The sequence below is a fragment of the Xenopus laevis genome, chromosome 9_10L (assembly GCF_017654675.1).
Source record: "Xenopus laevis strain J_2021 chromosome 9_10L, Xenopus_laevis_v10.1, whole genome shotgun sequence".
Taxonomy (NCBI): Eukaryota; Metazoa; Chordata; class Amphibia; order Anura; family Pipidae; genus Xenopus; species Xenopus laevis.
In genome coordinates this window covers 124,507,694-124,534,080 of record NC_054387.1, presented here as the reverse complement: position 1 = coordinate 124,534,080, position 26,387 = coordinate 124,507,694, and the positions used below count along the sequence as shown (strand labels likewise).

At 43.5% G+C, this 26,387-nt stretch overlaps 1 protein-coding gene across 3 annotated transcripts in view; it reads right to left on the bottom strand.

Moving 5' to 3' along the window:
• The window catches only part of srcap.L (Snf2-related CREBBP activator protein L homeolog), a 60,597-nt gene that overhangs the window by 8,156 nt on the left and 26,054 nt on the right, over positions 1–26,387 (bottom strand). The window contains exons 6-25 of one of the 3 annotated variants that reach the window (XM_018236707.2): positions 20,662–20,887; positions 19,679–19,878; positions 18,721–18,793; positions 18,185–18,274; positions 16,562–16,666; positions 16,231–16,415; positions 14,843–15,020; positions 14,633–14,769; positions 14,297–14,466; positions 13,995–14,187; positions 12,652–12,788; positions 12,235–12,421; positions 11,838–12,007; positions 7,973–8,172; positions 7,721–7,870; positions 7,437–7,601; positions 5,713–5,964; positions 4,189–4,359; positions 1,316–4,104; positions 316–587 (exon numbers count right to left, since the gene is read on the bottom strand). In XM_018236707.2, coding sequence (XP_018092196.1) covers positions 316–587; positions 1,316–4,104; positions 4,189–4,359; positions 5,713–5,964; positions 7,437–7,601; positions 7,721–7,870; positions 7,973–8,172; positions 11,838–12,007; positions 12,235–12,421; positions 12,652–12,788; positions 13,995–14,187; positions 14,297–14,466; positions 14,633–14,769; positions 14,843–15,020; positions 16,231–16,415; positions 16,562–16,666; positions 18,185–18,274; positions 18,721–18,793; positions 19,679–19,878; positions 20,662–20,887 — 6,050 coding nt within the window. The remainder of the gene's footprint in view (positions 1–315; positions 588–1,315; positions 4,105–4,188; positions 4,360–5,712; positions 5,965–7,436; positions 7,602–7,720; positions 7,871–7,972; positions 8,173–11,837; positions 12,008–12,234; positions 12,422–12,651; positions 12,789–13,994; positions 14,188–14,296; positions 14,467–14,632; positions 14,770–14,842; positions 15,021–16,230; positions 16,416–16,561; positions 16,667–18,184; positions 18,275–18,720; positions 18,794–19,678; positions 19,879–20,661; positions 20,888–26,387) is intronic. The other 2 variants (XM_041577412.1, XM_018236708.2) reach the window with 2 other exon arrangements.

The following is a 26,387-nucleotide window of genomic DNA, read 5'->3' as shown; positions in this document are numbered from 1 at the left end:
GGACACAAACTCGTTAGAATAAGTACTGTGTTTGGGGTTCAGCTGTATCACCAGATATGCTGCTTGAATAATTTAAGTGTCCTGCCTCCTGGAAGATGGAGCTTAACCCCTACGATTCCCTGTGTCCCCCTGAGATGACATAGAAACAAAGGTAAAGCAACGGTAACACATAATCAGCACAACAACATGGAGGGAGGGGGATATTAGCTTAATTTCTCAGCCATTTCTCCTATGGCTACATACTATTTACTATCTACGCTTTACCTACAAAGCATTTAAAGTAGCTATTTACCAGTAGCTATGCAGTTCTCTTACCTTTCTATGATGGGGCCAAGTTGCCCCAGGCGTTGCGCGGGAGTGAGAATAAACTTGTTCAAGGCATCGCTTTGTAGCCAGTAATTGTGCAGATTCTGGGGACTGGGGAATTCATTAGGGAAGCCCAACCGCCAGTCAGTATTGCGTAGAGTGCAGAAATGAAGGACTTCGGTGCCATAAACGGGAGTCAGTTTACAGCGCCTTTCATTCAAATGGAAGATTCTATCCAGTCTTTCCAATTTGTGTCTGCGCCGACGATTTTCCAGTGGCTCCTGGAGGACATAGTAAGAAGTCATGTACCACTAGTTCATTATTTTACCTTAAAGGGATTCTGTCATGATTTTTATGGTGTTGTTTTTATTTCTAAATGAAACTGTTTACACTGCAAATAATAAACTCTACAATATAACATTTCATTCCTGAACCAGCAAGTGTATTTAGTTGTAATATTGGTGTGTAGGTGCATCTCAGGTCATTTTGCCTGGTCATGTGCTTTCAGAAAGAGCCAGCACTTTAGGATGGAACTGCTTTCTGGCAGACTGTTGTTTCTCCTACTCAATGTAACTGAATGTGTCTCAGTGGGACCTGGATTTTACTATTGAGTGCTGTTCTTAGATCTACCAGGCAGCTGTTATCTTGTGTTAGGGAGCTGTTATCTGGTTACCTTCCCATTGTTCTGCTGTTAGGCTACTGGGGGGAGGGAGGGTGATATCACTCCAACTTGTAGCACATCACTAAAGGGTGACTGAATTTAATCAGAGCACAAGTCACATGACTGGGGGCAGCTGGGAAACTGACAATATGTCTAGCCCATGTTCGATTTCAAAATTAAAAAAAAATCGGTTTGCTCTTTTGAGAAATGAAATTCTGCTGGAGCAGCACTATTAACTGATGCGTTTTGGAAAAAACATTTTTTTCCCGTGAACGAATCCCTTTAAAAAGTCTATCAAATAGCAACATAACTGAAGCATTCCGTGACTATGGTTTCCATTTAACTCACCAGATAGAAAGGTGACCGAGGTGGTGGAGGCAGCTGCCGGCGTAGTCTTGAGGCATGTAGAAGTAGGGCATTGGTAGGATGGGGAGCATCTCCATCTAGCATTAAATCAGCTTCTGAAGCAGTGCCGAGAGTTACACTAAATGATGAAGGGCCATCAATGGACAGGGATAAAGGAGGATCTGGGGCAGTTACAGGTGAGGGAGCACTGGGAGTTAAAGGAACAGAAAAGGGGGAAACTAATGATGGCCCTGGGTCTGAAACACAAGAAGTAAGTGGAAAGGAGGTAGAAGATGAAGCAGAGGTGCCTAAAGTCAACGATGATGTGGTGATAACTGTGAAAACAGAGTTAGAGGACAAATGTGCAGTAGGGGCAGAAAAAGACTGTGTGGTGTATATAGTGGAGGATGAAGATGGCAGGGGAGAAGCAAGAGGAGCGGATACATTAGCTGATAAGGTGGGCAGAGGAACGCTGGCATAAGCTGCCAAAGGGGTAAGGGGAGCAGAGGCACGTGAGGCTAGTGATGGAATAGGTGTTGGTGCCGAGGCAGCCAGTAAAGGCATGTGGGCAGGTGCTGAAGGTATGTGGGCAGGTACAGCAGATAACTGCAAAGGTAACTGGACAGATGCTCCAAGTGCAGGAATGGAAGTTGCAAATGAGGGGACAGGGGAACTGACTGTGACTGTGGGAGGGGAGTCAGAGGCTGCCATTAGAAGGGAAGCGGACGCTACCAATGGAGACACGGGGGCTGATGTTTTCATTAATGGTGCAGAGGAAGATGTTGGCAAGGAACACAGCGGTGAAAGACTGGGGGGCAGTGAAGAGGAGGTCAAAGTAACTGGTACCTGGACTGGGGAAGCCACAACAGCTGGAGCAGTTAATGGGAAGGCAACCTGGGTTGGGGAAGCAAGAGGAACCTCAGCAGGAGCGGCCAATGAAACTGGAACCTGGGACTGGGCAGCGACTGGAACCTGGGACTGGGCAGCGACTGGAACCTGGGACTGGGCAGCGACTGGAACCTGGGCAGAAGCTACAGGAGTTAAAGTAACAAAAGCCTGGGGAGGAGCAGCAGTGGTGAGTTGGGCAGCCAGAGATGCAATAGCTGGAGTGGCCTGTACAGAAGTTGAGGTGCCCAGAGGAAGTGTGCCCTGGGGAGTCAATGTAGCCTGGGCAGGAGCTGGGGCAGCCAAAGAAACTGGGACCTGGGACAGCAAAGCCAGAGAGCAGTGGTCTGCAGCTGGATTAGCCAGGGGACCTGGTGACTGGGCTGTGGAGACTAGGACAGGAGTCGGGGCAGTTAGAGGGGTCTGGGAAGGAGCTGCCAAAGGTATGGGGGTCTGGATAGTTGCTGGTGGCGTCAAGGGGGGCGGGCAGGCCACTGGGGCTAGGGCAGCAGCCGCTGGGGTGGCCACTTGGGTCTGGGCAGCAGCCAAGGGGGCCTGGGCAGCAACTGACTGGCCAGCCAAGGAGGCCTGGGTAGTAGCCACTGGGGAGGCCACAGCAGCAACCACTGGGGCTGCAAAGGGGGCCTGGGCAGCAGCCGCTGTTGCGGCCACGGGGGCCTGAGCAGGCAGTTGAGTAGATGACTCAACTGCAGGCAAGGGGGTATTTGCAAAAGCTAGTGGCAATGACAAGGGAGCAGAGGAAGTAAGAGAAAACAAAGGTGAGGAAACAGAAGTTGCAGCAATCAAAGAAAGATTGCCAGAGGCAGATTGGACCAATGGAGAAAGTGGGACAGGCACATTGGAGGATAATGTTGAAATGGGGAGGGATAGAGATGCATTGAGCATGGGCAGTGGAGCAGAAGCATTAGTGGTGTTGACAGTTACAGAGGGAAGAGGAGTAGGAAGAGTGTTTGATGCTGAAGCAGGAGAAGGGTTGGCTTGTATCTGTGGAACAAACGAAGAGGAAGAAAGAGAGGGTACAGGACTAGCAGTGGGATGAGGGTACAGGATAGGAGTTGCACTGCTATTAGCAGAGGGCAGCGCTGATAATGCCAGGAGAGAGACTGGGCTACTTATGAAACGTGTAGGCACAGGATTAAAGTTGGAAGCGGTGGAAGAGACAGAGTTGGTAAGAAGTGCAGGAACCAAGCTGAAATTGTATGTTGGAGGTACCAGTTTAGGAGTATTGAGGTTGTGATTGAGACTAGACATTACAGGTGGGGAAGGAGGGTTGAGAGACATGTTGTTAAGCAGAGGGCTGACACAAAATCCAGGATCCGAGCTTGTGCCAGGCATGCAGAGAGTCGGCAGCAGGGGAGATGGTGTCTGACAAGCAGCAGAATCTGTAGGCTCTTTTGTTACTGGACTTTGAGGAAGGACAACTGTGTTAGAGCCAATCACATTTCCATTAGCAAAAGACTGAGAAGCCTGAACATCATTAGACGCTATTCCCAAGACAGCGTTTATATCAGCGCTTGGAATTTTCTGTAAGACTGGACACAGGTTAGAGTCAGGAATTACTGCTTGACACGGGGAACTGGGTGGGAGGCGAGTGTTTTGTAGTGGACAGTTGGGTAGTGCAGGGCTGGGTGTGTGACTTGGTGGGGAAGAGCGATGGTTTGTGAGCTGAAGTGCAGCAGACGTCCCTGTGGTGAGTAAGCGCAGGGCCACACCTTGAGGAGCAGCTGGGGTCATGGAACCCTCTGTACTGGGGGTCATAGAATGGTTATGGATAGGTGGCAGGGGGTTTGGAACTGGAGATGGAAGTCTTGAAGCCACAGCAGGACTGGAGACCATAAGCAGAGGGCTGGTAGCCAGTGTGAGAGCAGAAGATGCAACCACAGGTGCTGCAAAGAGAAATAAAAGTTTATAGATAGAATGTTGCAAAGTACGCCTTTTATTCATTCTTTATACATTAAAAATGACTGCACCTGTTTTTTCACTAGCAACTAATCGTGCGCTTGCAGGCTCAGGGACTCCCCCTGGTAAAACCCTCAGAAAAGGATGAGAAGTAGTTTGTGGCAAACGCACAGGTTGAGCTGGACGAGGAGCAGCTGCAGGAACATCACGCGTCGCTTGCCTGACCACAATTTTCACCACACCTAATGGAATAGAAATAAAATGTAAACAATTAAAACAAGGGGCTTTAAAGTCAGTAAATACAGCAAGGGGGATGGGATAGAGCGATCGTCAGAAAGGGGCAACTCCATCTTGGGATCAGAGATTAAGACAAATTCAAAGGTGGAAACTGAGCCATCACCACTTCTGCTTAAAGAGATTTAGTCATTATGTTTATTTCTAAATGACACTGTTTACACTGCAAATAATTCACTCTACAATATAAAATTTCATTCCTGAACCAGCAAGTGTATTTAGTTGTAATATTGGTGTGTAGCTGCATCTCAGGTCATTTTGCCTGGTCATGTGCTTTCAGAAAGAGCCAGCACTTTAGGATGGAACTGCTTTCAGGCAGGCTGTTGTTTCTCCTACTCAATGTAACTGAATGTGTCTCAGTGGGACCTGGGTTTTACTACTGACTGCTGTTCTTAGGGAGCTAGCACACGGGCAGATTAAGGGAGATTTAATTGCCTGGTGACTAATCACCTCTTCTGTGGGGCGACAATCTCCCCGAACTGCATTCCCCCTGCTATAATGAGAAAATGCCAGCGCCAATGCACTTGCGGCTCTTCGATTTCCAAAGTTGCCTCACAATGAAACTTCGGAAATCGAAGCGCCGCAAGTGCATTGGCATTTTCTCATTATAGCAGGTGGAAGACAGTTCGGGGAGATCGTCTCGCTGCAGAAGAGGCGATTAGTCGCCAGGCGACCAAATTTTCCCGAATCTGCCCGTGAGCTAAAGCCCTTAAATCTACAAGGCAGCTGTTATCTTGTGTTAGGGAACTGCTATCTGGTTACCTTCCCATTGTTTTGTTGTTAGGCTGCTGGGGGGGGGGTGATATCACTCCAACTTGCAGTACAGCAGTAAAAAGAGTGACTGAAGTTTATCAGCTCACAAGTCACATGACTGGGGGCAGCTGGGAATGATGTGTTTTAGGAATAAAAAATTCCCATGACAGTATCCCTTTAAGTGTGGATCAAAATACGAACTAGGCAATTTAGATGTATTGAAATATTTGTTTGCACTTGCTCCAAAGAGAAAATAACCCCAGCTTTCTTGCACATACAGGGTTTCCCATTAGATACAGCACAATATAGAAACATGACTGGGTAGGATTAAGTTATGTGCACGAAATGCAGATTCCTCTGCAGGAATCTAAAGTCAGACTAGCACCTGTTTGTTTTATTAAGAGTTTTTGCACAGAGCTAATGGCTAGAAGCAGCAAATACAGCAAGGTACATAGAATGTCTAATTGTGGTTCATATATGTACAAGGTTTCCAGGTGCAGTAAAAAAAATAAAAATGGAGGGGCAGGAGTCTATGAAGACAAACTTACCCTGCCCAGATGGAGTGCCAGGCGGAGGGGGTACAGGAAGGTTGGCACCTGTGATTAGAGAATGAGGAAGAGATTGCAGGGAGACCGTCTGAACCCCAAGCTGAGCGGTACCTGCTCCCTGCATAAACTGTGGAGAAGCAGAGGGAGCAGTGGCTGCGGTTTGCTGAGCCAAAGCCTGGATGAGAGCAAGCTGGGCGGGCTGGCTTAGCAAGTGGTGCTGCCCACCAGAAGACACCAAGTGAAGGACATTTCCTGTGACAGACACAAGTCAGAGAGAGAATCAGGAATAGTAAGCAGCAGACAGGATGATAGAGCAATGGACTACAGACACCTTCATATGGACAGTTAAAGCACAGGAGAAATGTTGATTAGAAAGAATGGATGAAATGAAAGAACAAAAACAAATTGCACTGAAGAAGCTTTGCTATGGGTAAGGGCTACAAGCCATCTTAGAGCTGATCAAGGGCTAAGTCACTCATCGGCTTAGGTCTAGCCTAGAATTCGTTACAAGGGGGTCAGCTTTTAGCAGAACACGTGACACTCACCTGGGCCTCCCACACATCGCCACACCAAATCTAAGTCTGTTAGGGATTCCAGAGGAACTACCCCTTAATACACAAGACAGACTACTACTACTACAGCTGTTGTTTTTTGCCAAGAAATTAATTGTGCTCCACTGGAAAGTTACGCAGGTTCCCTCAATTGGGGCATGGAAAACATATTGTCAACATCAACTTAACTCATATCAAAGTGGTTTATGTTTCTAGGAACTGCCCAAGTAAATTTGAAGTGATCTGGGTGAAATGAATAGCCTTCGATGACCAGGGTGAGTAACTGGTTGAACGTTCCCCTCTCTACATGATAGACAAGGTAGTAAGACAGGTAGATAGCATATGCAACAGATAATGTTCCCTGTATGGGTTATGTACTAATAATTGATGGAAGTTATTCATCTGACAACTCCTTCCCCCACAGACTGACACTGACTAAATAACCAAAGCACTCTGATATGGCAAATGGCAATTGTAAATGTTGTTTATTGTTTCTGTATTGTAAATACAAAAGACAAAAAAAAAAAAAAAAAACAGTACACGACACAGCCCTAAGGGTCAGGGCACACGCTCAGATTCGGAGAGATTAGTCGCCCGGCGACAAATCTCCTCTTCTTCGAGCGACTAATCTCCCCGAACTGCCTTCCGCTGGCCAGAATGTAATTTTCCAGAGCGTTTAGTTTTCCGAAGTTGCCTCATGAGGAAACTTTGGGCAATTTCGGAAAACGAATCGCTCCAAGTGCCATCCCGATTTACATTCTAGCCGACGGGAGGTAGTTCGGGGAGATTTGTCGCTGGGCTGAATCTGATTGTGTGCCCTGACCCTAAAGGTTACGCAGTGACATCACTTGATCATTTTTATAATACCTATAACATGCCCTGCAAAAAGTTTTAAGCATAACCACCATCCACGACCCCAAAAGCATTTAGAGAAATCTATCAGTGACTGAGCGGTAAGAGAAAACAAAAGAAACGGTAAAAAAAAAGACAGACTGAAGATGCTGCTGGTAGGTTGGCTGAACATAAACAATGATTGCAGCGAATAAGATCACACGGCTAAATGGAGACAGAGAAATCTCGTTACAGCCAAACATAATCAAGCAACGGTAATGAATGGAGGGTAAATAAGTCCGCAAGCAGCAGGGGTCACGCTACAGAGAAAGCTCTACTCACCTTGCAATGGGCGGGGCTGGCCCATACCCAACTGTCGAACTTGAGCACCACTCAGAGTGAACTTGGCACCTTGCAGCTGCAGAGTTAAAGCTTTAGTGACCGCAGGAGCTTGCAGAGGACGTGAACTCACTGATGCAAGCTGAGACAGGCTAATCACTTCCCCTGCTACAAAGACAATTAGGTTCTTGTTAGGCAATACTGCATTCCAGATATAAGTCTAGCTTTGCATTATCAGAGCAACTAGCCACAAACTGTTTCTATGGCAGCTCCCAGAAATAACTTACAAGGTAGCCTGGCCTGCATGTCAGGTGTTAAGATTAACCTTTGCTGGGCACCAATTCCAGGCTGGGAGCTCTGAACAGATGGAGGCCTTATTGTACCAGGAGCAATTGCAGCCATTGGTCCTGCAGGGAACTGAACCAACGGAGGGGTTGCTGTAGGAAATAAAGAAAACAGACAAGTGCAAATATGTGAAAGAGAGTAAGGATAATGAAATAGGTTTGGAAATGAATAAAAACAATCCATGACCTGCTTACCCTGTGCAGGTGTTGCCGGTATAGATGGTTCTATGGCTCCAGTCAATGAAGACGAGCTGGGAGTAGGTGTTGTATGCAGAGCAGAAGGCAAATGTGGGTGAGCAGTGCAGGGTGGCAGATCCAAAGGTTTCTGTGTTGGCCGCGAACTGTTCACAACGACAATATTCCTGGGGTCCGTTTTAGGAACAGGCTGAATCATTCTAAGGAATTAAAATCAGGGGTTAAAGGGATTCTGTCATGATTTTTATGATGTTGTTTTTATTTCTAAATTACACTGCGAATTCACTCTACCATATACAATTTCTCCATTGTCTGCTTGGGGGACACAGACAGTTGGGTATAGCAGGTACCACTAGGAGGCAGGACACAACTAGAAGTAAAAAGTTAGCTCCTCCTCCACTGGCTATACACCCAGCAGTAGGCAGAGCACTAATCAGTTTTTGTTGTGTCCTCAGGAGGACGGATTTATTTATTGTTATTCCTGACTTATTCTGTAAATATTAGAAACACGGAGACAGTCGCACCACCCACACTGAGTAGAGTGTTCCCCCCTGTCCCTGGAGTCTTTAGTTGCTACCAGCACTGACAATTCAGCCTCAACACACTCTCCATTCCCTTGCAGGAGAGTCGACTGCCGGGAGAAAACAGAGGGACCAGGACTGAGGTTGGTGAGTAGTTGAGCTCTCTCTCTGCCACCCCAGGAAAGCTCCTTCTCAACAGCTTGGGCGCTTCCCTGCACCAAGTTCCCACTTGCGGGTCCATCTCCCAGCCGGGAGAGTTGCTTCCCGCCATATACTTGCCCTCTCTCACAGGGGCAACAGCTTACTTGCCAGCTCACAGGCGAAAAGGGGAGATGCAGGAGATTAGTGCTCCAATCCTAACGGGACGTGACCGGCACTACGGGCAGCCCGAATCAAAATTGGCACCCATTTTTTCCTTTTCACGTCGTTTTATGTGCAACACATTATGCAGACTACACTTTGCGCGACACAAAGGTATGTCACCGATCTTCCGGCTAGCCGTATAGGCATACGGAGATGCAGACAAGAGAAACAGAGCCTGGATATTCCTGCAGGGCTCCCGCACCTTTGGTCTCATTTTACACACCTGGGGGAAGAGTTTTCTCCTGCGCTCCTACCAGCCCAGTAAATAAAAATAGAACTTCCACATCCTCAACTACTGTAAATCTATATTGAGGCCTGGTTCTACCAATACGGATACACCATGTCTGAGGGAAGTAGCGACAGTCTTTTTTCTATGGGGGGGGGGTGACATCCACTTCAGTCAAGTTTCTTGTCTCTGCCAAGTGCTGCAAAAGACTACCATCTGGACACAAGGATCCCCTTTCTTCTAGATGCTAACCAATTGATCAGAGCCCTGACCCAAAGGTCCTGCTCTCCCTCAGGTGGACCAGGACCCACAGGAGAAATCCTCTTCTCAGGGAGACCCAACGGCATCACAGGCACTAGCCACCCCTGAATGGGCAGCCCAATTGGCAACTGGCATACCGAAGTTAGCCGTATATTTAGACTAACTCATTGCTCGTCTGGATAATCCAAGATCCAGACCATCAAAACGTAGAGCTCACTCCTCGGATGAGAAGAGTGAAGGTAATTCTAGAAACTCTACTCCACCACCAGCAGATTTAGAGGATGATCATCATATGTCTGAGGGTGAACTCTCAAACAGCTCTGACTTACAGGAGGAGTCATCCTCAAAATTCTCTTCAGAGGCAGTAGACTCACGGATTCTCTCAGTGTTAAATACACTTGATCTTCAAGACACGGGACAACTGAAACTTCCAAAGCTCTATTTAGCACAATAGTAGGTCCTTTCTCACATTCCCATCGCAAGCTCAACTCTAGCAGAACAACAGGAATGGGACAAGCCGAAGAGGCGTTTCCAGGCCAACCGCCTGAAAACTCTAAACCTCTATCCCTTCTCGGCAGATCTTACTGCCAAGTGGTCCTCACCGCAATCAGTGGATGCAACAGTCTCCCGGCTTTCCAAGAATACAGCCCTCCTGGTGCCTCATGCCTCCTCATTCAAGGAATACATGGGACAAAAAAATTGGAGGGACTTCTTCTATCAGTATTTTCAGCTTTGGGTACCTCCCTACGTCCCATTTTGGCCACAGCCTCGGTCTGTAACTTGGTCTGATTCACTCCTTCAGGCAATCCTTTCAGGAACCGTGCGTCATCAGCTCTTACAATGGGCCTCGCAAATCAAAGACGCAAATATATTTCCGAAGCGTCCCTAGATGCAGCACAGGGGATTAGCACAACATCAGCCTTATCCGTATCGGCACCCAGGTTCCTATGCATGAAACTCTGGACAGCAGTCCTTTCATCAAAAAGGTCCTTAACCTCTCTCCCATTCAAAGGAAAACTACTCTTCTGTCCCGACCTGGATAAGATCATTAGCCAAGCTACAGGTGGCAAGATTATACTCAACACACAACCTCAGGCTCGCTCCTCCTTTCATAGGGGCAAGTTTTTTCACACCAGAGCAAAACGACCAGATCATAGCTTCCACGCCAACCTTTCTCCGGCTTCGGGGCCAAGCCCAGATACACCTAGCAAAGCCGTAAGCCATCCTCCAAACCGGCGAATAAGTCAACATCTGCATGACGTGGTACCCCCACTGTCAGACCTGGCCCCTCTAGGAGAAGACTACTTCAATTTGCAGACATCTGGCTCACAATCAAAAACGACTCCTGGGTGCATGAGGACGTAACACAGAGTTATTTGGAATTTTCTTCTCTGCCCCCGCCCACACTCTTTCACGTCCAGACTGCCCCAGGAAAAACCAAGCAAAAAGCCTTCTGAGAAGTCGTCACCAACCTCCTGCACATGGAGGTAATTACCCCAGTTCCTGCTTGAGAATGCTTCAAGAGCTATTATTCAGATCTTTTCATGGCACCCAAAAAGGGCAGGTCTACACATCCAGTACTAGACCTAAAGGGACTCAACAAGTTCATCCGCCCAAGAAAGTTCAAAATGGAGCCCCTCAGATAGATCATTGCAGCAATGGAACCAGGTCAATTCCTAGCCTCATTGGATGTCAAAGACGTGTACCTGCATGTGCCCATATTCCCACCCCATCAGAGATACCTAGGGTTCGCCTTCCACAATCAACATTTCCAGTTCACCACACTCCCGTTCGACCTAACATCGGCCCCACAAGTCTTCACAAAGATCATGGCCATTGCCACATCGGAAATTCAAAACAGAGGGATATCCATAACCCCTTTACCTTTACGACTTGCCAATAAAGATACTTTGTCTCAAGGATGCCAAACATTTCAAACCAAAGCACTCAAGTTAGAAACTGTATGAAAGTGCTGGGAGTCATGGTCTCGACGATAGAAGCAGCTCCCTTTGATCAGCAACATCTCAGGGTACTTCAGTGGAACATACTCAAGTCCTGGAGACGAACATCTCTACTTCAAGAGATCAGCCTGTCACCCAAGACCAGAAGCTCCCTTTCTCTGGTGGTTAAAGACACCCCTCCTTTCCACGGGAAAACCACTGGGGAAACCCCAGTGGCGTCTACTAACAATGGACGCAAGCCTTTCTGGATGGGGAGCGGTACTAAAAGGACACTCAGCACAGGGAGGGTGGTCCCCAGAGGAAAGCCTCCTCCGAATCAACCTGTTAAGAGATCCGGGCAATGCATCTGGGACTACTCCACTGGCAACGGCACCTGTCGGGGGAAGGCCATAAAGATCCAGTCGGGAGAATTCCCGAGCGGTGGCCTACACAAACCATCAAGGGGGCACAAGAAGCCGAGGGGCTTTGAACGAGGTGAATATTGTTTTGTATAATAACCCCCACACTATTTAGAATGGAATAAAAATGCATACCTGTTAACCTTCATACGAAGGGGGCGGAGACGTGGAGGGGGTTCAGGAGAATCTGCAATCTCTTGGATTAGCACACGTGAAGGTTTATACTGCGGCAGAGCGGCTTCACTCCCATAGCGGCACACTCGTCCCTCCATGTTAATCAGGTCGAACATGGACATGTCCACGTGCTGGGAGGAAGAGTAGAATGAGGACAACAGCTTCACCTGTACCCCCAGACAACACACACAAGACTGCCTTGTCAAACTATAACCTTTACCACCCCCCATTCCTGTTCAAATGGTAACCAAAAGCCCATCAACCCAAAGTCATGCAGCCAGTTTCCCCCCAATTTTTGCAACACAACTGGAGGTCTAACACCTGTCAGAACTCTAAAAGCCCCGGGCCCTGTACCTGCCTGGAGCGGGTGACGATGCAGAGCTTGCAGAACCAGGGATGGTACAGTGTAGCAAATGGTCCTTGTAATAAAAGGAGAGTGGATTGGGCGTGGATCAAACAAGTTGGGATGATTGCATACTTTGCGCAGTTGCATTAGGATGTTGATCACACTCATGAAATGTCCACTAGCCAGGGTCTCTTTAGTGCTGAAAGAAAGTTGTTCAAAATTGTCAGATATGGAAATATGCTGCATACAGAACCATTTATCCTTTTTTAGGGCACCTAGACTAAATGAATACTGAAGAGTTGTGCATAAGAAAGAAGGGCCACTTGATTCTGCTGCAGGACAACATAGGCCATGGAAAAAGTGTATGCGAGTGAACTGCAGGTTGCAGCAGAAAAAAAACAAAGCAAATTCTATCCGCCCCATACTCACGCTGCTTGGGACATGAAGTCATCGTAGAGAAATCGTTGGCGCTTGGATAAACGGCAGTAGATAACATGCTCATACTTTTTAGGCATCTGTTTTTCCACGTCCAGCTTAATCCTGCGCAAAAGGAATGGACGCAATACCTAAAAAAGAGAAAAAAATATTAATTTCTAATTCATGGCATCCAGAGGCCACACCTTCTGAGCAGATTATAACATGAATGACAGAGCTATAAAAGAAAGCTGAGCAAAACAAATGCAGACCATCTGCCATTTAACCAATGATAGAAAGGATAAGTAAAACTGTATACATATATTTGGTTTCCAATTAGTCCTTCCTCCCCAAGTCACAAACATTGTATCTGTATATCTCTTAGGGTAAGGCCACACGAGAAGATTCAGGGAGATTGTCGCCTGGCGACTAATCGCCTCGACTTTTGAGTGAATATCACCCCGAACTGCCTCAGCGTTTTCCCCCATAGGCTACAATAAAAAGTCGCCTGCGCTAATTGCCTCACTGAGGCAACTTTGGGCGACTATTGAAAGCGCATTGCCGCGTGTGCATTAGTGCAGGTGACGTTTCACTGTAGGCTATGGGGAAAAACGCGGAGGCAGTTCGGAGAGATAGTCGCTCAAAAGACGAGGCGATTAGTCGCCAGGTGACAAAATCTCCCCTAATCTCCTCGTGTGGACTAGCCCTTAAAGGGATACGATCATGGGAAAAAATGTTTTCCCCCAAAACGCATTAGTTAATAGTGCTGTTCCAGCAGAATTCTGCACCGAAATACTTTTAAAAGAGCAGACAGATTTTTTTTAAATTTCATTTTGAAATCTGACACGGAGCTAGACATATTGTCAGTTTCCCAGCTGCCCCCAGTCATGTGATTTGTGCTCTGATAAACTTCAGTCACCCTTTACTGCAAAGTGGAGTGATATCACCCCACTCCCCCAGCAGCCTAACAACAGAACAATGGGAAGGTAACCAGATAGCGGCTCCCTAACACAAGATAACAACTGCCTGGTAGATATAAGAACAGCACTCAATAGTAAAAATCCAGGTCCCACTGAGATTCCTTCAGTTACATTGAGTAGGAGAAACAACAGCCTGCCAGAAAGCAGTTCCGTCCTAAAGTGCTGGCTCTTTCTGAAAGCACATGACCAGGCAAAATGACCTGAGATGCACCTACACACCAATATTACAACTAAAAAAATACACTTGCTGGTTCAGGAATACAATTTTATATTGTAGAGTGAATTATTTGCAGTTTAAACCGTGTAATTTAGAAATTAAAACTAAATCATAAAAATCATGACAGAATCCCTTTAACCTAGCACAGTTTTCTTTCTCACCTTGTGCAGCCTGCGCACCAGGCCCTCGTTGTACTCCTGGCTTCCTTCAATCATGCCAGTCAAGGGGTTCGAGAACCATTCCTTAAACTCACGGTGAGACTGGAAGACGTGAGGCATCAGGAAGTGCATGAGTGACCAAAGCTCCATAAGAGAATTCTGCAGTGGAGTCCCAGTGAGTAGAAGTCGCCTCTGACTAGGAGGGAGATGGGACTCAGTACATTTAATTAATAATGCATGCCGACATAGTCAAATGAGGTGGATTATATATGACAGAGCATTATCAAACACAGTCACTGCCTAACCTGTTAAAATTTAGCAAGCTTTGCCAGCGCTGGGACTTGAAATTCTTGATGTTCTGAGCCTCATCCAGGATGAGGTATATCCAGTTTTTTCTGCGGAAGGCCTGGTGATCTTGCAGCACCAACTGATAAGATGTGATGCACACGTGGAAAGCGTTGAATTTGGTCCAGCCCTGAGGGTTAACAGACCTGTCAAGCTCTCGATATCCCAAAATGTGACTCTTCTAGAAAGAGCAGGTCCAGGGCATATGTACACAAATATACAGTAGAACCCCCATTTTACATTTTTGAGGTTCCACTGTGTGTATCAAATGATGATGCTGCCTACCGTTTCCTCACCTGTCTTTTAAGCTTGCGTTCTTTTTGGGAGCCGTAATAGGTGAGGATCTTAAAGCTGGGACACCACCGTTTGAATTCCATTTCCCAGTTAAGGATAACACTTGTTGGTACAATGATCAGGTGAGGTCCCCAGTTACCTGCGGATACAGGGTTCATGTGATTAAACAGTTCCCTTCCTTTCCTTTACTTACTCCAGATAAAATCACGAACCTTTGTCACATGCCAGGTGGGCCAGCAAGGATATAGTCTGAATGGTTTTTCCCAAACCCATTTCGTCTGCCAGGATCCCATTTAGTTTTTTTTCATACATGGTAACTAGCCACTCCAGCCCAATGTGCTGATACTCTCTTAACTCCCCTCGAAGGAGGAATGGGACTGGCGTCTTCACCTAAAATGGGAAAATGAAAGGCTTCATGTTACAAAAACAAGATAAATAAACTATTGGCTAGTGATAACTTAAACGGGAACTACCAAGAAAATAAAAATTTAAAATAAGCTTCAGCATACTGAAATAAGAAACTTTGCAAATACAATCCGTTAAATATTCTGCAGCATTTCTGAAACAATCAAGTTTATATTCACTATTCTTCATCTGTTTATTCTGTCTTCCTGCAGCAGTTGGGTGTCAGATAGTCATTGACAGTTAGATCCAATATATCTTATAGGGGGGCTCCTTTCCTAGCAGATGAATTAGAGCTCACTCAAATAAGGGATTCCAGTAAAAACAAAATCTAACAAATAACTGCCTTTTGCACAAATCCTGCATGTAGAGAGACATGATGTCTGGTGATTTTAATAGCGGTAGCTCTAATACATTTTCTAGGCAAAAGGAGCTCCCCTAAGATATATTGGATCTGTCAATGATTATCTGACACCAACTGCTGCATGAAGACAGAATGAAGAGAAACAGATGCTGAGAGAGGGATAGTGAAGATAAACTTAATTATTTCAGAAACCGTACAGAATTATTATTTGATTGTATTGAGAAAGTTTATTATTTCAGTATGCTAAAGCTTATATTACATTTTCATTTTTGTGACAGTTCCCCTTTAAGACCTAACGGGTGTAGCTGTAGGCTAGGGAATAAAGGAAAGAGCATGAGTCACTTTCAACCATCTAGTGCCTATTCTCCAGTTGCAAGCTCTTTATCCCCCATGGTGCCAGTCTCCTATGCAGGAAATACAATTACACAGACATCTCTGTGGGGAATTACATCCCTTCTATTAAATATGTTATTACACAAAAAAAAAAACAGCCATGTGGCATGCACAATGTTTTGGGGGCTACGGTCTCCCTTTATCAGGTTCAAAAACGGTTTGCCTCCTAGATAACCCAAAAATAAATTGGATTTGCATATGAATTACACATAGCTGAATTCAACAGGAGGTGGACATTGAATGCAATTTACAGCATACACACAAACAAAAGCTTACAAATAAAGAGCAAGGATATTAAACATGACTACCAAAAGCTATTTAGGATTTTGGGTGGGCTTATAGAACATTGAAAAACAGTATAAAACCCATGCAGTCTTGCATACAGTGTGCAAAAAAACAAGAATTGATCTTATTAGGTTAATATTTATACACTCTTCATACCTGAGTAGTCGCCAGCGTGTATCCTTTGGGTTGAAAGGACTCTGCAGTTGCTGCAATATCAGTAATTTCTTTTTTAGGCTCAGGTATCTCCTGAAGCAACGAATCTTCATTGGAGCGGTCTTCTGGCTTCACAAGAAATTCAACCCCTTCAGAATCAGAGTCAGAATTCTCACAATGAGAAGAATCTAGGGGGGAATAATAACATGATAAAGCTCCATCCTACTATCAAAGCAGAGGAGTTAAAAAACTCTATGCACAGTAGCTTAACAAGATGCAATCTAGCGCTGAACACACCAGGCAGAGAAACAAAAAAGTAAAAGAATTCCCATACCAGACAATTGGTCAGATTGCTGACTTTCTTCACTTGGATCAAATATCTCCTCATCTGTCTTTACCATTGAGTATTTCTGCAGGAGTTCCTCTAAAGACAGTTCTCCTGTTGGAACAGCAAACATTTACATACAGCCAGTTCAAAAGGTGAATTATCAGTAAGACGTCCCTTAAAGGGGTTGTTCAACTTCCAACACTTTTTCCCAGATCCGTTCGTTTCAGATAGATCACCAGAAATAAAGACTTTTTCTAATTACTTTCTATTTTCTATGTGTGACCATTTTTCTACTACTGAAGTGTAAAGTTTCATTTTTCACCTTCCTGATCCTGTAAACTGACCTAAATTGACACATTTAGTTGATACATTTCTTATCTTTGTCCCTGCTGAGCAGAATCCCTGGGTTTCATTACAGGCAGCTGTTAGAATTGATACAATAGTTGCTAATACTCCAGCGATGCTGCTGAGAAATGGATCAACTAAATGTTGCAAAATTCTACAGGTTTAGAATCTGCACCTGAATTACTGAGCTGTCAGACTGAAACATCAGAGATAGGGACATTAAATTTAAAGGAGACATTTTATGTAAAAATTAAGCACAAGTGCTTATACTCATTTAGATATCGAAGAATGTAAAAAAGTAGTGCTTCAGGCTGATTTATTGAATATTTCTGCAAAAACCCTAACAATCCCTCCCTTCCACTTCCTGCTCCCTGAATTCCCAGGCTGTGCAGGGGACACAGCGGCTCTCAGCTCACTGCACTGTAGGACAGGAACCAATCAGCAGCTAGCAGGACCTGATAGGGAACTGAAGCCTGTCTGTGCTTGTGTGACTGCAGGGCTGTGATTGGCTGTCCCTCTCCTACTGTGCTTCTGGCAGGGACACGCCCATCCCTCATTTGAAACACAGACAGGGACCAGAGAACATCTATAGGGAGCTCCAATAAAGCGGCTATTTTTAATGATATTAATTTTTAGCACCATGTAAAAGAAACACCATATATTACTCACAATTGCCTACAAAATAAGGGTTTTTTCACTATATGTCTCCTTTAAAAGATTTTGGAACAAAAAAAATGGTAAAAAAAATGGTAAAAAAAATAAAACAGAAAGTAACTGAAAAAAAGTCTATTTCTGGGGAACAATCAGAAAAGAATTGAACTGAAAAAAGTGTTTGGAAGATGAAAAACCCCTTTAAGTACCAAGACAAGGAGAGAAATCTGCTGTTGCACTTCAGATTTCTACAATTTAAATGACAGAGGATGCAATTTAAAGTTAAAACCAGGGCTGACCTTAACTCCAGAATTAACTATGGCCTCCAGCCCTCTTCTGAAAGCGCCCATGAAACTTTAATTGACAAAATCCTTGACAAAAGTGTCTCTCTGGCTGTGACACAGCAGCACAAGAAATGATACAGTGTCGTTGTACAGAGAACTCTCTATAGCACCAGCTACCAAATTTCAGCCTATGGGGTCAGGCAGAAATCTGTTATTTAGTGCAGACCTATGGCAAACTCTTTGATAGCTTGCTAACAGTCGCTCCTATTTCTGAAAAGGTTAATATATGGCTGCCCAACTAAAAAAAAGGCAGCTATGCTGGATTGTAGGTCACTTCAAATGTTCTTACCTTCTTTGGCAAGCTCAGACAGTTCCTCTGCATGATCTTGCTGGCCCTCTAGCGCTTCTTCAGCCTCGATTGTCTCCTCCTCATCTTCACCTACAGTCAAAAATGTATAACATTAGATATTGCTAAATTCTCGAGCTGCTACAACACCGAGGTTTAAAGATCTTCAGATTGCTTGTTAAAGTTATTTGTAAATGTATTTGCTACTACAGTGGAACCTCAATTTTACATCCCGATTTTAAGTCTTCCCTCATTTTGCATTGTTGTTTTGTGGCCCCAACTATGTATTATGATTAATACATTACCTGGATTTTACACCATTTTGTTTTGAAAAACGTAAAATGGGGTTCTACTGTATAAGCATTGTGTGTGCGTCCTGATTTTGGGGATAATTGATATGACAGAAGAGAAATAGATAAACAATATTTCTATGTGAATTACATCAGATAAATAATTTTACAAACCACTGAAATGTTAAATGAATTTCAAATTAGAAACATTAGAGCGAACAAGTTCAACCAAATGGGAAGTTAAATCACCTTCTTCCTCGTTAACGGTGAACTCGCCATCTTCCTCCTCAAAGACTTGGGGCAATAGAGGGGAATCGGATTCCTTTACCATTAGGATGAGATTAGAGACACCAGGCAGAGCAATATACAAAAACAGATTTTAGTCAGTAACAACAAATATATTGCACAAAAATATACAAATTAAAGGAGACGTGTGTAAAAAAATAAGAAAGTACCATTTTACTCATTTAGATATAGAAGAATTGTGCTTAAAAAAAGTGTTTCAAGCCGATTTATTGAAAATTTCTGCACACCTACTAGTCCCGCCCATCGGTTCTACTTCCTCCTTTCCCAGACTGTGCAGGGGAGCCGGCGGCTCTCAGCTTAATGTAATGTAGGACAGGAACCAATCAGCAGCTAGCAGGACCTGACTGGGAACTGAAGCCTGTCTTTGCTTGTGTGACTGCAGGACTGTGATTGGCTGCACACCTCCTACTGTGCTTCTGGCAGGGACTGTTAGGACACACCCACCCCTCATTTTAAACCCAGACAGGGACCAGAGAACATCTATAGGGAGCTCCAATAAAGGGGCTATTTTTTAAGATAATAATTTTAGCACCATGTAAAAACAACACCATATATTACTCATAATTGCCTACAAAATTAGGGGTTTTCATTTATCCTATGTCTCCTTTAAAAAAAAACAGCCCAGGAACATGAAAATCTCCCTGTGTCTATGCGACCGGACTCCCTACTAGAGAGGGAACCCTAGTACTTTGTCCATTAAACTGTCCTGATTTTCTATGGGTATTACATGTTCCCATCTCGGTAGACAAATAGATGAGTGGCAGGTTTCTCACTGCCTGTATAATGGGACATTCATCATGATCATCATTTATTTATATAGCGCTGTCAAGATACGCAGTGCTTATTCAACATAAAATTAAAAAATTTATAAAAAAAAACACATATTCAAAAGGGTAAATACCTGCATGTCCTGATCTGGATCTACATCTTGGAGAAAATTGGGCCCCAAACTCTCGAGCAATTCCTCCAAAGGAAGTTCGCTCTCCTTTTTCAGAAGCTCTATCTCCAGCCTCTGGCTCTCTGCATCATTTCCATCCTGACGCTCCTCTATCTCTATGGTCTCTTCATCGTCTTCCTCATCGTGGGGCAGGAAATCCCCATCTGCCGATACAGTAATCAAATGGGTTTTGTTCCTCTTAACTCAAATAAATATAAATACTGCTGCACACCTGTTAAGTGACTGAAAGGCCAACTGCGACATAAGTACAATATGCTTATTAATTGCCAGATTATTGTTTGTGTGTCTCTCTGTATGACGTGACATAGCAACAGATGCAGTCATTGTCATAAAGAGACTTATGTTGTAGCACCAGCTACCAAATCCAAACCTACAGATCAGGCAGGGACTTGTTTAGAGTGCGCATACTTAAAGGGGTGGTTCACCTTCAAGTTAACTTTTAGTTCATTATAGAATGGCCAATTCTAAATAACTTTTCAATTGGTCTTCATTATTCATTATTTTTTATTCTGACTCTTTCCAGCTTTTAAACGGGGGGGGGTCACTGACCCGATCTAGAAGACAAACGCTCTGTAAGGCTACAAATGTATTGTTATTGCTACTTTTTATTACTCATCTTTATATTCAATCCCTCTCCTATTCATACTCCAGACTCTTATTTAAATCTAGGCTGTGCAAAATAAAAAAATGTGTCTAAAATAGTTAGTTAGCCAAAAATGTAATGTATAAAGGCTGGAGTGACTGGATGTCTAACATAATAGCCAGAACACTACTTCCTGCTTTTCAGCTCTCTTGGCTTCTCATGACCGATATCCCATCGAATGCACCGTCAAAAGTTAGTGGATCTTAAAGTCAATTAAGCAACAACCCCAAAAGTCTGAACGGATTATACACAGTACCAGGTTCTTGCACAATGATACACATACCATAATTATGGTGGACAGATGGAGTGGGGCTGGTCCTTAAAGAACCTCCCTGGGAAGATCCAATGCAGGAGGAGCTCGACTTGCTGACAGGGAGCAACGTCTCATTTAAACTCTGGCTGAGAAGGTCGGAATATTTTTCTGTCTGACCCACGATGAAATCCAGCTGCAGGTCAAGTGCTTTTTTCCGCTTCTCCTCTAGTCGAGATTGTTGCTTAAACTGAACAACCTGAGAGAAAGATCATTTGTTTGTTCAAAATGTGCTATTTTATCTACCATGGAGAGTCCATTGGCCCAAATCATTGGGAAACACATGCAAAATAAAAAAGGTCCTCAATAGCTGCTTCACACTAGTAGAGGAGGAGAACGTAATCAGGTGTAAACACAACCTTTGAGGGTTGCTGCCAGATTAAAAACATCACAAAGTTACCTGAACCATCCTTGCAACTTTGGGCAACTTCAGGAAGCCAAAGCAACTCATACGTTTACTCGTATTATTTACATTATTCCAATTAAGAAATTCTGAGGATATTAGGCGCCTGCTTTAGAAGAGATTAATCCCCTTTCAACACTTTTTTCAGTTCAGATATTTTTCTAACATTGAGACTTAACCCTTTAAGTGCCAGCAGAATTTCACATTTTGGTTACGCGAAATGCCAGCCGTTTTTAAGCATTTTGTGCTCTCTCACTTTAGGGGCATTTTCTGAGGGGAAACCTATAGTTTACCTAGGAAAACTATACATTGTTTTTTTCGGTAGAAACTGAGCTTTCTAAATCTGCCTGAGTTTTCATGTATTTCCACCTGTGCAAAAAAATTTATAGTGCTAAATAACAAAAAAAAATGAAAAATTACCATTTTTCATTGTATATCAATTTATACCAGAAAAATATTTCATTTTACAGATGAAAATCCAACTGATTTGGAAAGCCTTATGTCTCTCGAACGTGCCAATACCAGATATGTATAGTTTTAGGGAGATTTAGGATTTCTGTACAGCAAAAACTCCCGGCAGTATATTACTGAATTTTGAAAGCACTAAGGCAGAAAACGGCATGCTTTAGATTCCAAGGCAAAAAATCCTGAAACCATAGGTTTACCCCAGAAAACCATACATTTTTGAAAAGTACACATTCTGCCGATTACAAAATGGGTAACTATGTCTCTCTACTCCCAACTACCAAACAGAAAAGCTTGTCTGAACATAGCGGTTTTTCAAAATAAAATTCAAAATTTTGAAAAATCATTTCAAAGGTTTTATTTTGCTGCTCCGCATATCCCAAACTATATTACGTACCAAGAAAAAGCACCTGAAATATGATTGCCAGGGGTCCACTGAACAGTTTGATATCCATTATGCATAGGTTTACCAAAGTATCTGGCATTTAGAGACACAAATATGAAGTTAGCGCATCCAAATTGTTCAGGACTTTACTTCAGCTACTGAGAAATCAACACATTGACTGCATTTTTTGTGGGGTAAAAACACAGAAATATATGTTTACCCCCCAAACCCATATATTTTTGGAAAGAACACATTCTACAGAATCTAAAATGGGTACCCATGCCTTTCTGCTCCAAACTACTGAGTCGCAAGGCTTTCCCAAAATTGTCGGTTTTGGTGAAATATCTGAAAATTGCCTCAAAACTTCAACTTCCCAGCACCATATCACCCATGTATCATTACGTACTAAGAAAAAGCACCCTAAATATGATTGCCAGGGTTCCTCTGAACATTTTGGTGGCCATTGTTCATAAGTTTACCAAAGTATCTGGCATTTAGAGGCCCCAAAATGAAGTTAGCGCATACAAACAGTCCCGTGAGTAACTTCATCTAATGAGAAATCAACACATTGACTGCATTTTTGTGGGGTAAAAACACAGAAATATATGTTTACCCCCCAAAACCCATATATTTTTGGAAAGTACACATTCTACAGAATCTAAAATGGGTACCCATGCCTTTCTGCTCCAAACTACTGAGTCGCAAGGCCTTCCCACAATTGTCGGTTTTGGTGAAATATCTGAAAATTGCCTCAAAGCTTCAACTTCTCAGCACCATATCACCCATGTATCATTACGTACTAAGAAAAAGCACCCTAAATATGATTGCCAGGGTTCCTCTGAACATTTTGGTGGCCATTGTTCATAAGTTTACCAAAGTATCTGGCATTTAGAGGCCCCAAAATGAAGTTAGCGCATACAAACAGTCCCGTGGGTAACTTCAGCTAATGAAAAATCAACACATTGACTGCATTTTTGTGGGGTAAAAACACAGAAATATATGTTTACCCCCCAAAACCCATATATTTTTGGAAAGTTCACATTCTACAGAATCTAAAATGGGTACCCATGCCTTTCTGTTCCAAACTACTGAGTCGCAAGGCTTTCCCACAATTGTCGGTTTTGGTGAAATATCTGAAAATTTCCTCAAAGCTTCAACTTCTCAGCACCATATCACCCATGTATCGTTACGCACCAAAAAAAAACACCCTAAATATGATTGCCAGGGGTCCTCCAAACAGTTTGGTGCCCACTGTGCATAGGTTTACCAAAGTATATGGCAGTTAGAGGCCCCAAAATGAAGTTAGCGCATACAAATAGTCCTGTGGGTAACTTCAGCTAATGAAAAATCAACACATTGACTGCATTTTTGTGGGGTAAAAACACAGAAATATATGTTTACCCCCCAAACCCATATATTTTTGGAAAGTACACATTCTACCGAATCTAAAATGGGTACCCATGCCTTTCTGCTCCAAACTACTGAGTCGCAAGGCTTTCCCACAATTGTCGGTTTTGGTGAAATATCTGAAAATTGCCTCAAAGCTTCAACTTCTCAGCACCATATCACCCATGTATCGTTACGCACCAAAAAAAAAACACCCTAAATATGATTGCCAGGGGTCCTCCAAACAGTTTGGTGCCCACTGTGCATAGGTTTACCAAAGTATATGGCAGTTAGAGGCCCCAAAATGAAGTTAGCGCATACAAATAGTCCTGTGGGTAACTTCAGCTAATGAAAAATCAACACATTGACTGCATTTTTGTGGGGTAAAAACACAGAAATATATGTTTACCCCCCAAACCCATATATTTTTGGAAAGTACACATTCTACCGAATCTAAAATGGGTACCCATGCCTTTCTGCTCCAAACTACTGAGTCGCAAGGCTTTCCCACAATTGTCGGTTTTGGTGAAATATCTGAAAATTGCCTCAAAGCTTCAACTTCTCAGCACCATATCACCCATGTATCGTTACGCACCAAAAAAAAACACCCTAAATATGATTGCCAGGGGTCCTCCAAACAGTTTGGTGCCCACTGTGCATAGGTTTACCAAAGTATATGGCAGTTAGAGGCCCCAAAATGAAGTTAGCGCATACAAATAGTCCTGTGGGTAACTTCAGCTAATGAAAAATCAACACATTGACTGCATTTTTGTGGGGTAAAAACACAGAAATATATGTTTACCCCCCAAACCCATATATTTTTGGAAAGTACACATTCTACCGAATCTAAAATGGGTACCCATGCCTTTCTGCTCCAAACTACTGAGTCGCAAGGCTTTCCCACAATTGTCGGTTTTGGTGAAATATCTGAAAATTGCCTCAAAGCTTCAACTTCTCAGCACCATATCACCCACGTATCGTTACGCACCAAAAAAAAACACCCTAAATATGATTGCCAGGGGTCTTCCAAACAGTTTGGTGCCCACTGTGCATAGGTTTACCAAAGTATATGGCAGTTAGAGGCCCCAAAATGAAGTTAGCGCATACAAATAGTCCTGTGGGTAACTTCAGCTAATGAAAAATCAACACATTGACTGCATTTTTGTGGGGTAAAAACACAGAAATATATGTTTACCCCCCAAACCCATATATTTTTGGAAAGTACACATTATACAGAATCTAAAATGGGTACCCATGCCTTTCTGCCCCAAACTACTGAGTCGCAAGGCTTTGCCAAATTTGGCGGTTTTGGTAAAATATTCTGAAAATTGCCTCAAAGCTTCAACTTTCCAGCATCGTATTGTCCATGTATCATTACCAGCATAAAGCATCCTAAATATAAACATAGGGGTCTACTAAACAGTTTGATGCCCAATGTGCATAGATATACCAAACTATGTGGGGCACAGAGACCCCCAAATGACAATATGTATAGACATTTTCACGGCTGACGCGCTGGCTGCTGCAATATAACCACCCGGTGTGTGTATTATGCGACATTAGACCACCTAACAGTACAGAGACCCCAGAAAACCATATATTTTCAGAAAGTACACATTCTGACGAATCCAATATGGGTAAATATGTGTTCCTACTGCAAACTGTCAAACTGCAAAGCAATGCTGAACGTAACGGTTTTTATCAAATTTCTGAAAATCGTCACAAAGCTTGAATTTTACCCCATTATATGCCCCACATTTCGTAACTTATCAGCATAAAACATCCTGAATATGAACGCCAGGGGTCTACTGAACACTTTGATGCCCAATATGCATAGATATACCAAACTATGTGGCGCACAGAGACCCCCAAATGACAATAGTGTATATACATTTTCACGGCTGACGCACGCTGGCTGCTGCAATATAAGCACCCGGTGTGTGTAATATGCGACATTAGACCCCCCTAACAGTACAGAGACCCCAGAAAACCATATATTTTCAGAAAGTACACATTCTGACGAATCCAAAATGGGTAAATATGTGTTCCTACTGCAAACTGTCAAACTGCAAAGCAATGCTGAACGTAACAGTTTTTATCAAATTTCTGAAAATCGTCACAAAGCTTGAAATTTATCCCATTATATGCCCCACATTTCGTAACTTATCAGCATAAAACATCCTAAATATGAGCGCCAGGGGTCTACTGAACACTTTGATGCCCAAAATGCATAGATATACCAAACTATGTGGCGCACAGAGACCCACAAATGACAATATGTATAGACATTTTCACGGCTGACACGCTGGCTGCAGCAATATAACCACCCGGTGTGTGTGTATTATGCGACATTAGACCACCTAACAGTACAGAGACCCCAGAAAACCATATATTTTCAGAAAGTACACATTCTGACGAATCCAATATGGGTAAATAAGTGTTTCTACTGCAAACTGCCAAACTGCAAAGCAATGCTGAACATAACGGTTTTTATCAAATTTCTGAAAATCGTCACAAAGCTTGAATTTTACCCCATTATATGCCCCACATTTCGTAACTTATCAGCATAAAACATCCTGAATATGAACGCCAGGGATCTACTGAACACTTTGATGCCCAATATGCATAGATATACCAAACTATGTGGCGCACAGAGACCCCCAAATGACAATAGTGTATACATTTTCACGGCTGACGCGCGCTGGCTGCTGCAATATAAGCACCCGGTGTGTCTAATATGCGACATTAGACCCCCCTAACAGTACAGAGACCCCAGAAAACCATATATTTTCGGAAAGTACACATTCTGACGAATCCAATATGGGTAAATATGTGTTCCTACTGCATACTGTCAAACTGCAAAGCAATGCTGAACGTAACGGTTTTTATCAAATTTCTGAAAATCGTCACAAAGCTTGAATTTTACCCCATTATATGCCCCACATTTCGTAACTTATCAGCATAAAACATCCTGAATATGAACGCCAGGGGTCTACTAAACACTTTGATGCCCAATATGCATAGATATACCAAACTATGTGGCGCACAGAGACCCCCAAA